The sequence below is a fragment of the Echeneis naucrates genome, chromosome 17 (assembly GCF_900963305.1).
Source record: "Echeneis naucrates chromosome 17, fEcheNa1.1, whole genome shotgun sequence".
NCBI classification, from domain to species: domain Eukaryota; kingdom Metazoa; phylum Chordata; class Actinopteri; order Carangiformes; family Echeneidae; genus Echeneis; species Echeneis naucrates.
In genome coordinates, this window is record NC_042527.1 from 15,560,251 (window position 1) to 15,572,000 (window position 11,750).

General features: G+C 40.5%; 1 protein-coding gene across 3 annotated transcripts in view; it reads right to left on the minus strand.

Annotated features, from left to right (window-relative positions):
- Window positions 1-11,541, minus strand: part of pde1cb (phosphodiesterase 1C, calmodulin-dependent b) — a 64,417-nt gene extending 52,876 nt beyond the window's left edge. For all 3 annotated transcript variants that reach the window (XM_029525739.1, XM_029525738.1, XM_029525741.1), the window contains exons 1-3: window positions 11,386-11,541; window positions 5,850-5,900; window positions 5,119-5,284 (exon numbers count right to left, since the gene is read on the minus strand). In XM_029525739.1, the coding sequence (XP_029381599.1) occupies window positions 5,119-5,284; window positions 5,850-5,900; window positions 11,386-11,467 (299 nt within the window). In that variant the 5' untranslated portion in view covers window positions 11,468-11,541. The remainder of the gene's footprint in view (window positions 1-5,118; window positions 5,285-5,849; window positions 5,901-11,385) is intronic.
- Between the last annotated feature and the right edge of the window lie 209 nt (window positions 11,542-11,750).

Below are 11,750 nucleotides of genomic sequence, written 5' to 3' on the forward strand. Positions count from 1 at the left end.
AGAGAAAAGAGAAAAAAAACAAAAAAAAACAAAACACGACTGTGTGTGTTATTTGGACACCAAGATTGTTAGTTAGAGGGCATAATACAACAACGTTGAGTCTGATGAAATCCTGGAATACCCTGCAGTCTTCTACTTGTTGCTGAGTTCCAAATTATTTGTTGTAACCAAGCAGTCTGTCTACAAGAGATTAATTAGCGGTCTGAGGTATTTTTATTGATAAAAATACAAACAAAGCAAGTGAATTCATTACTATAGCCACATGTTGTAGCCAAGTTCAAAGGACGAGAAGGAAATATAGCAGAACATGAATAAAAGCTTTGCCTTCGGGGGGTACACAACAAAATACGTGCCTGAATGAGTGATTAAGGAACTGAACGGGGTTAACACATGTAGCCAACATTTTGTTTCATTTCAAGACTGATGAACCAAAAACAACAGCCAAAACTGATGGTGTCCCTTCACACGATGATAATCAAAATCCGTCCCTGATTAATTATTATCACAACTGCTCAAAAAAAAAAAAAAAAAAAAAAAGAGCCAATGAATCAAGTCTTGCAAAATGAATTATTCGTATGACTATGACAGAAGGACCTGCTGAAAATTACGCTCTGCTGAGGTATTCTTGTCACTGTGCTCGGGCTCCCTCAAAGCTCGCACATCGAAATCAGGACATTAACAGTACAAGCCATTTGGAGGTACATGAAAAATTCAAATCTCATTTAAATTCTAGGCAGTTTGATAAGGATATCTATGCATCAAAATAGCAATCGCCTTTGCAGTAATGACCACATTTTGGTGATGATCATCTATCACAAAATATGATTCCCCATCTATACTTAATTCCTCTTTTTGTATTGGATGTAGTGGAGATGGAAGGATTGGTGGGAGAAATTGAGGGCATGTGGCCATTGAGCTGTATCTATTTGCAGAGTGATGGAAAGGAATAAATACCCCAGAGGAGAAACTTCTTATTTCATCACTAAGATAGATTCCTATAGGTCAAAGGTGAAGCATACGATATTGGAACTGAGGTCAGAGCTGAGGGGGAAGCAATCAGGCCCAAGGCTCTTCAGAAAAGACCTTCTCTCATACAGACGTGGTCATAAAGGGTAAACCATCACTGCAGCCAATATCATGATTCATTTGGAGTACTAATGCTGGTATGACATATGGCCTATGGTGTGAAAAGGCCAGCCTACACAGTAGTTGTGTTACTTATCAATGGCATCAGGGCCGAAGAGTTTATCTTCTATTCATGCTGCTGTAGCAGCTGTTGGGAAGACAATGTCTGACAGGTAATGGGAGTAATCTTTGTGAGCGTAGAAGTTACTCAGGATTTGGGTTTTGGGAAAAAAAATATCAGCATATCACCTCTGTCTAATCTCCAATGTCTAATCAGTGCTGTAGAACTCCCAGGTTGAATTTTTAGATTTGATTTAGAGTACCTGTTGCTGTGCCTTGTGCACTGTAGGGTGACTAAGCTTGTTAGCTGGATGTGCTACTTGAGGTTACCGGACAGATTAACTGAGAGTGTTAATAAGACTTGTATGGAGGCATCTGTAGAGCCCGAGTACGGATTGGATAACCCAAACAATCGCTAAAAGCAGTTTACAGGTATAAATAGCATTGGGCTTGGAGGTGGTGCTTATTTGGGAACTGCCAAAAATGTTCCTCAACTGAACTTTAAATGTAATGTGACTATGTATGAAGGTTTTTTTGTTTTTTTTTTAAGGGTTTTCTTAGCCCCAGGAGATAAAAAGATCTTGCGTGCAATGTTGCATTTAATTCAAAAGTGGATGTTTGTGTCTTGGAGCATTCATGTCTAATTTCTCATTGTAACTTGCTTTTAATGTCGCACCATAAAACAGTCCATTATAGATGGTAATTTCCTGCCCCAGAGAACACTTCAGGGTCAAGGCTTTGGAAACTCTACACTCACAGAGCTAAAGGTGACATTAAATCAAAACAAATTTACACCACGCAGACAAAATACTCTGCAACTCAGCAGAACCTAATACTCTGTAACTGCTCGGATCCTACAACTACATTAACACAAAATAAAATTTGTGCAAAGCCGACAAAAAGAGGGCCGTTCACAACATAGCTGAGGAGGTTTCAATACACATGGTGTCATCAAAGGCTGTCATGTAGGCAAAATACACTGTTATTGAGTCAGAAGGTTTGAGGTTAAGGTGAGGACAAATCCATTCATTCATTCATCTTCAGCCGCCATTTCCGGGTCACGGGGGGTGCTGGACAAGTCATCAGTCCATCACAGGGCCAACACAAACAGACAGAGACCAACAACCACTCACACTCTGACCTACGGACAATTTAGAGTCACCAGTTAACCCAAACATGATGTCTCTGGACGGTGGGAGGAAACCCACGCAGAGAACATGCAAACTCCAGGCGGTGAACCGCACCCGTGACCTTCTTATTGTGGGGCAGCAGCACTAACCACTACAACAAATCCAAACAGCATTCATGCACAGACAGTATTCCTGATCTACAGCAACATGAGTTCAGAGGCTTCTGTTGTTGTTTTTTTTTTTTTGTTTGTTTGTTTTGTTTTTCAAAGCTCTGCGCATCATTGAATGTGTTTGGGCTCTGATACAGTTTGATTCAGTTGATTCTCTTTCCTATTATTGAAGACAAAGCCCGTTCTGATTGAGCGTAGATTATACTGTATCCAGATACAATATGGTATCCTGTGGCAGACAGCAGCTATACAGCTCTTCAAATCTAACCTTACACTTCAATCATTTTGATAAATAACTCTCCCATTTGTCCATGTGCTTCCATTCACGCTGGCCAACACAGGTGCATTACTCGGCAAGTGAGGTTTGTGATTGAGGTCTTTGATACACAAGAGTTGCCATTGAGGGTCGGCAAATCTGCACCTACAGCCAAAGAATGGGTGACTGCCCAAAAGCTGGGAGCGCAGCAGAGGAGACAGCCGCCTTAATCAACCGCAAAGTGCTGCAGGCAGCATCCAATTAACCAGCGGATAAATCACACTGACCACAGGAGAGTGTCCAGGTGTCTTCGTGTTTCAATGGCTTTATAGATAACTATGTATGAGGGAACGAATGCTCAATTTGTTGTTCCACTCATACTAGTCCCACATGAAATAAAATTTATGGTTGATTCAATTATACTGATGATGATGTGATTTTATTGCATTATACTGACAAGTGCGTCTGTTAGCTTTTTTCTACCCTGTTCATGAGTCCAGTGTCTTAACAATAACACAGCAGTCTTCTGTACACAATGTCATTCAAAAGCTGGCTGGCAGCTTTCGTCTTCTGTGTGAAGGAACCTTATTGCTTATTCAATAGCTGGCCGGTGCTTCAGAAGGCACGAGTCTCCAACAATGAACGGAAACGACAGCAGTTGCACAGATGAGTCAGTGTGTGTCAACACGCTAATGGTTTCATATTGTTTTCAGTCCCTCACTGAGTGACTAAACATGAACTCAACTGCGTTTGAGCTTTAGCTGCAATCCTTAAACTATTTCTGCAGCTGCTACTGTATGTATCTGCAGTATTAGGCAGGTTTGAGAGGAAGTGGACTGTGGGGTTTAATCAAAATAGTGCAATGCTTTCAAAAGTGACTTGTACCTCGATTCAAAGCCAGCTAAAGACAGAAGATACCACCTGTCCCTAACTCACTCGGACTCATCCCGCCTACTGCATCATGTGATCCTCTTCATTTTCCAGTAAAATCTAATTATTACCCCCTGAAGGCAAACAGCCCGCTGTGGCCTCAGAGGTGACACTTTCTACATCGTTTTATGGATTACTGCTAGTTCTGCTCTCATTTAATCACCCTTTACTATAATCTTGCCATTTGTCATTCAGGTGCGGATCCTCATAATTCCTTGTGGATTTCCCTCCATTAACCACTGCTGGCCTAGAGACTCCACCTGACCTTGGACTGGGCTTTCCCAGACAAAGACAGAAGGTAGAGGATGGATGAGCGTGAATTATATTCTATGGATGAGAAAAAAAAAACAAACAGGAAAAGTTACTATCTGGAGGTTACATATGCAGGTAAATTCCCTCATTTCATCAGTAAAAGTACTTTATTCAACAAAAATGTGTAGGTTCTGTACTTTATGGGGTATTTTTTTCCTTAATTTAAACTGAAATTAATCATTCTGTAGAGCCAAGAGGACAGTCAGCCTGAATCAATAGCAAAATTCGAGTCTCATGCTGTGGCAGAGTCACTTAAGCACCCTGAATGACCCAAAGTAAGTCGTTCTCTCTGTGGATAAATGAACTGTTTCCTCTGGGGAAGGTGGGCGCTAGCTTTCTTTAAAATCTGGACTATAACTTTTAACTGAGAGAACAAGCTGAGTCCAGCCAGGTGGAAAATCAGTTTCTCAGAGTCGTCATCCTCCTCTGGAGAGAAAAAAAAGGGGATCTATTTATGTGGGATTACAGCTGAGAACAATCGTTCTGTAATTGGAGATAGCATATACGTGCTACACAAATATGTGAAGAAAAAAACCCCCACTGCATCATGTTGTTGTGACTCCTTGTCTATTTTGCATACAATCGAAAAGTTGTTATCACGCAGTGGGAGCATCTTTAATATCCTCTGACAAATGTTCTTTTCTTGCCACCTGCGGCATTTGTAATGGTCTTCGCAGCCATCGAGATTAATTGGAATCAGCCGTTGAAAGACGTTCAATATTCTAAAAGTGACAACAAATTATGTTAATGGTGGTTTGAAGTCCTTGTTATCAAGGTGGAATCAATCATGCCCACATCCCTGGAGGTCGGTATCCATACATTGCAATTAGCACTGTGTGGGTGTGTGCGCGTGTATGTGTGTCTCAAGAATGCTGCATGTTGTACAGAAGATGATCCTCTCCATATTCAGAAACCACAGGACCTACTTCAACTCTGACCAACTTCATAACCAAAGACTCAAAACAGTGCGCTCCATGTCACTTTGTCTCCCGCTTGTACATCATTAAAGCACTTTTTATCGACAGTATGCAAATTACCCCTGGGCTAGATAATGAGCTGGACATGGCTGTCAATGTGACGGCCGCGTGACGCTGGATTCACCCCAGCAGTGACACGTTATCTGGCAATGCCAAACCTGATGGCCGTCTTCTCTGTGGCGTCTGGTTCGTCTGCAGCAGGAAGATCGTCGGCCAGGATCTCTTCAGGGCTCCGGGGGTCATTCAGGGGGGCCTTCTGCTCTTTGCCTTTGATCCCCATCCCTGCTGTGATGGCATTCCACAAAGCACTCTGGGACTTTGAGCCTGCAAAAAAAAAAAAAAAAAAAAAAGCAAACACGACAAACCTCATTGGTGTCCAATTCATTTTTTCATTTGTTCAAATCTGTTGTGTAACGCACACACACACAGACACACACACACACATGAAAGGTTAAATTTCTGAGAGCACATTTTTTCAGCGTCCCACTCGAGTGGAGGAAGAGAAAGGTGCACCTGTATGATGCTGCCTCCCTGTGGATGCAGACAGTAAATGCTTCTTTGACCTTGTGACGACTAAACAATATCAGTGTGTACATTTATCAACCTTTATCAAATAACAAACTATTTTCACTTTTTAAATATACACATCCAGGTTTTACACCAAATAAATGTCTCGTACTTTGGAGGCGTTTCTCTACAAAACAGAGAAAAACTACATTATAGTGAAATGGCTTACTTAACAACACACCTCAAATCCAACAAAATATCACAGCCGGCCAGATCCATTCATCAACATTTTACCTCAGTATAAAAGGATGCTGTGATCTGAAATGCCAAATGATGTAATTTTAATGAAAGCTATTAACTGGGGGATGACAGGTAGACTCACGTGCAAAGCTGGCCTGTGGTCGGTTGGAGCTCTCGCCATCTTCATTAGCCACTGGCAGGAGAAACAGATGCATTAGGTGATGCCAGAAAATGTCATGTGCATACATGCAAGTATGAAACTCTAACCTGAAGCATGGGTGAAGTCGAGCAGGTTGTTTACTGTTCCATTACACCCTAAAATCGCCTCGAGGTTCGGTTTAAGTGATTGTGAGCGTCCTGTAATTGCTGCTGTCACATCAGAGACTGCTGTCCTGCTAAAATCTCTGCCCACTGAACTCAGCACACAGTGTGTCAAGCAGCCATAAAACAGGATGAAGAAAAACCCGAGATGAGTGAAAGGAGTCATTAAATCTAACAGTGCCACAGCATGAGTCTGAAAATTGAAGCGTCTCTGGATTAACTTGTTGAGCCTGGCTGAGCGGCGACTGAGAAGACAAACACCTGAATAAATAAAAAATTCAGTTAATTAATACCCCACTACACGACATTCACAGCCAACATAACTTCACTGTTACAGTTAGGTTTCTTCGTGTTTTTTCCCCACCACAGCTGAATAATCAAGCCAATGTTTAGAGCTTCTTGAGATGCAGTTCCCACCTGGGCCACTAGATGCCACTAGACTCAGATTGGGCCCTTCACGGTTGTGTTGTGTCATTTGAGGACTTCTTTTGGATAGTTTTTACACAACAGTGTGATTATTTCATCTTTTTCTAGGATATTTCTTAATTTTTGGATGCTCTTTATGGATTTGTCAGCTAAGATGATTGTGAGTCTGGAACCTTTGTGATCAAGACAAATGTAAAATAATTGACCCAAAGAGTAGCCATTTCAAACAGGGACAGTCATGTTTGCTGCATGGCTGTTGTACACTATCAAGGTCTAATTTGATTGTTATATTGCTGGTTTATATCAGATTTGAATGTGTGAATAGTCAAAATATGAATTTCTAAAAATCTGCTCTCTAGGCTTCATTAATTGGCCAATTGTGTGGCCGTTTCTGGACATAAACTGAGACTCATTACAGAAGAACAGCCCAGAATAGTCGACCTTTTGGTTTTTAAATGATGTGGGGTTTTTTTATTAATGAGTACAGAATTATATTTCGGGATTCAGGTAATTGGCCGAAGGAACCCACATCCCCATCGCAGTAATTGAAGGTGACTTTATGAATAGAAAGTCATATCACAACATTAATATGCTGGTTAAGCCAAAGCTGGCCATTTTCTTGCAGTCAAAAGGTCCATTTAGCAGCTCCCGGGAACAGCCAAAACTCTGCGACCAAGCTCACATCATGAAAGTGGAAGGTTGCATATTAGTTGTGAGTCTTAGCTGAGTGAAGGATTAAGAGGATTTGTAAAATGTTAAGACTTAAGTCTAAAAATAAATATATGAATGTGAACCCTAGAAGATAGCAAAGGTTTGATTTATCAGCCTGGCTCACAGTGGGACAAAGTCCAGGCTTGAGATGAAAATCTGCAGGCTTAAGGTTTAGTTCCTTAACCTGTGGATGTTTAGGTCCATCCAACAAAGGGTTAGGGTTAAATGCTTTAATATCCTGATACTTTCATTAACATCATGGACGCTCACCAACCAAACCACCAACTCTATGTCTTACTTTGGATATGCTATTGTTAAAAATTGTGCTGTGGAGATGGCTTTAATGATGGTAACACCACACACCACAATTTAAAAGATATCAGCCTTTGTGAAATAAATAACTTTGAAAATGCTCCACATTTAAGACGTGTGTATTATTTTGTGATGTAGTAATGTTTATTAGGCTAAAGTAAATATAGGCCAATATTTACTTTCTAATTGTAAGTATCAGTGAGAACTGGAATTATTCAACGAAAACGTTGAGATAGGTCAGTTTTAGTAGTTGCATGTTATGAATCCGCGCATACAAGACACCTGCGCTTCGTTGTCTGCTAAAACCCAAGAAGATGACGGCGGTCAGGTGTAATGGGAAGGGAGTCTGTATGTCACACTGTTTTATTGTTATGTTTTTGCTTAAATGTGTGGAAGGATTAAAGTTTTCAGTTCTAACTGAAGAAGCTCACTGTTTTCAGAACAAAATCCCTCTCTTTTAGCCTCCTGTACGTGTGTAGTAAAACTAATTTGGATGACTCAGCTTGAACCTTGAACCTGGCGGTTACAGAAATTACAGAAATGATCGGGACATGCAGCTAAAACTGTCCATCATTTAACTCTAATGAGGGAATCTAACTATGGTAACGTCTTATTAGGAGGCGCTTGGTTTTCTGCTGGAATGGATTTCTTTCACACTTCCAAAGAAAGTGATTGTGTTTGACTCATTTAACCCACTTCTCCTGATCTATTAGTGAGAGTAAGAGACGTGTATGCTCATGTGGAAGCTAGCAGCCCTCAGCAGCTGAGTATCTCGCTTCGATTTAATCACCCTGCGATAACTGAACCCAGGCAGCGCTACTACTAACAGAGGCAACAAATTCCATTGAAATGCAGTGTAAAGGAAAATGAATTGAAAAAGAACTGGCTCCTGAGACAAATGGCTTTTTATTTCTTTTTTTTTTTTTTTTTACCAGGTTTAATTTTCATTTTCTGCCAAGCCGACTCACAAAGCATACCATAACATGGCATCCTGGCAATCTACTATTTGGGAATGAGAGCCTGGTAAATGTCAAGTTGCACTGCACTTTTCAAAGAGCTGGTGTTGTCATTCCACAACATCATTACTCTATTTGTGTTTATGGTCAGAAGGGTTGATTTGATTGAGCTAAAAAAAAAAAAAAAAAATGTTACTTTGACAAGTTAAGTCAACAGATTTTAGAATTAATAAGTTGTTGCATGCAGTTTTTTCAATCAGTCGAGATTGTGTTATCAACAAGATTGATGTGAAAACGGTTATTTGCAGAAGTGGTATGTAGAAAACATAAAAACAGGAATAGAGCATTATACCCTCACCATGGAAACAGACATACATGGCTGTGTGTGTGCATGTGTGTGTGTGTGTGTGTGTGTGTGTGTGTGTGTGCATGTGTGTGTGTGTTTAAATCAACGAGAGACTGAGGGGGAAGCATGTAGCTCCATTTGAGTGCTACAGTTTACGTGCTTATTTTAGACGCACTTATGCAACTTGAAGGATAATAATGTTAACTTTATTGCATGTATTTAAGAATCCCATTCATTCATGATTTTAGGATGAAAATGAAATTGCGAAGAAAATTTTTTTTTTCGTATTATTCATGTTCATACTGTACTAATTTTAGAAAGCCACATTAGGAGAATAATTCTTTTGGAAAAGACCAAGATCACAGCTCAAGCGTGCGCAGTTTTCACAGTGGGATATTTGGAAATGGGATGACAAACGCTTGTCAGTAATTATAACTTTTGTTTTCAATAGGACGTGGCTTTGATCAAAAGCAACAACTGTCATCACAAAGATACAAATTCAAATCAAAAGCATTCAAAATTACGGCTTAAGCAAAATAACAGTCCATCTCTTTTTTCAATGATTAAATAAAAGGACAATGAGGATGTAAGAGTGAAAAATGTGATGAAACCAAAAAAAAAAAAAAAACTGCGCACACAAAAAAAACAAACAAAAAAAAACCGCCAGGATACTCTGCAACCGCACAGAGTTCACGTGTGTTTCCTAACCTCAGCAAACACACGACAAATCCAACGAGCCTCACAAAGGGCTGCACCTTAATGACAACCTGCTGCTGCAGTTGTGGTTAATAGTTTAATGGAGGAGTGAACACAAGGTGTCAAGCCAGGCAATGAGGTACCAGCACCTAAGAGTCAGGCTTCAGAGGAGGTGATTGGAAAAACGCTGTGCACACTGAAAATGTGAGAAATTGATTGTGACACTTTAAAGTTGCCATGACAACTGCCATACTTGTGGCTACTAGTATGGCAGTGATATAGGCCACATGTGACCATGGCAGGTTTTTAGAAATAACAGGATTTATCCATGAAAGGCTAAAATCCAAAGTCCAGTTTCTGTGGGATCATAAAATCTTGGAGGAGCATTTTCAATGCTTTTTAAAAGGCACCTGGGAATTATACGAGAGCATCTCTCTTCCTGTTTGTGTGTCCGCCAACTCATAAACCTGATGCTCTCCCCTCATCATGTTCACATCGTACAGATGAGTTCAAGTGTGTTTCAGTGAGTGGGAAATGTGAGCCACCCGATACAATAACAACAACACTGAGTTCTCAGGCTCACAGGTGAGACAGCACGCGTGCATGCAGAAGTCATCTGCCACTGAATATACCAAAACAACGAGTACCTTATTACTTACACACTAATATGTAGTTAAAATGAAATTATATCTCTTTTAAATCTCTTTTTAAATGTTTTTGGCTCAATTTTCAGATAACTGTCAATGTTGTCTGATGGTTAAAATTATTATTTTTTTTTTTTTTAACTTATTCATTTTGCTAATTTGTAACAAGGTGTCTTTTAATGACAGTCCTCAAGAAACATCTCCAGGATGCACTGGGACGCATCATCAGGTGTTTCAGTCTCACCCCGGCAGCCCAGCCAGGGTTAACCAACCCTGGACTTGCATCCCCACAGCTTCCAAAGCCACCTAATGGCTTTTTGTGAGGCCTCGCTGGCAGATTGAATGGCTCTTACAGAAAGAATGTCCTGCAAATCCTCTACAGCCAACTTCTATGGGCTCGTAGGACGTTTTCCAGCTAGTTCCAACTAGTTCTTGAGAGCACTTCATCTCATCTAATTTGTGACTTATGATGACAAAGTTGTTTTTTAATGTGTCGCATTTGCACATTTACACATCCCGCTGACTCTGGGTGAGATTAATATTCTTATGGAGCTGTACGTTTAGCGACATGACACCTGCCTGACAACACCCATCATTAATATGTCTAATATTAATACGTTTTAAGTTTGTCTTTAGTTCATAGTTAAAAAGAGCCACAAAGATTTGTTGCAAAATTAGTTTCAACTTACGTCTTTTGTCAGCAGTTTTAAACTGTGTGAACAAAGTGAGTCTACGTTTTCTTTTTTTTTTTGTTGTTGTTGGATTCATATTGTGAAAGTATCACAAGTTGTTTATTCGTGATGAACACACACTACACTACACTACCGGCAGCTTTTGAGAACAGAGTTAAAGTCTCTAATGACTCAACAATGTTTCTAAGTTTTCACAGGAGCTACACAAGAAAAAAAAAAAAAAAAAGAAAAACGAAAAAAGAAAACCCAGCAAGTGCCGCGTGAGTTCATCAACACTCTGTCAAAACAATAGGATGAAATCCTGGTGACGTCAGCAGCACTGGGCTTTAGTCTGAAGCGCTCTTGTTTCCATGGTGTAAGCTGCACTACAGAAGCAACTTCAGTGGAATGGACTAATGTGTGGAGTTGTGCACAGGCTGAAACCTGATGTGTTTAACGATGCTGCTCTGTTGGTGCCAAACGACACACTGCTTTGCCTCGTGCTCTCTCTGACACACAGCACTTTAATGCAAACAGCTCACATGCAAACACACTTCAGCTTTTCTCGAGCTCTGCCTTTCCTACACATGCTTACCTATGGTGATGTTAAAGCCATCGATGCTGAAGGTGGCACTCCGACCTTTTCTAAATCGATGCTTCTTGGAATTAGCTTCCATCTCTTTGCCACTCTCCCGTCACCCTCACGCCTCTTGATCTGTTTTTAATGCCTCCTATCAGTTGCAGTGTCTTGTTTCAGCTTTCTATGGATAACTCTCCTCACAAAGAGAAAGGGAAAAAATGTTGTCCTCCCACTGGTTAGTGCTGACCGCTGGAAGAGAACTGTCAAAGACTCACTTCTCATTACAGACACCGAGCTGATGAATTTCTTTCAAGTGCTTCTCCACCCCCTTGTCTTCATTGGACATTTTTTTCTGTCCGTCTCTCTCTCTCTCTCTCCCC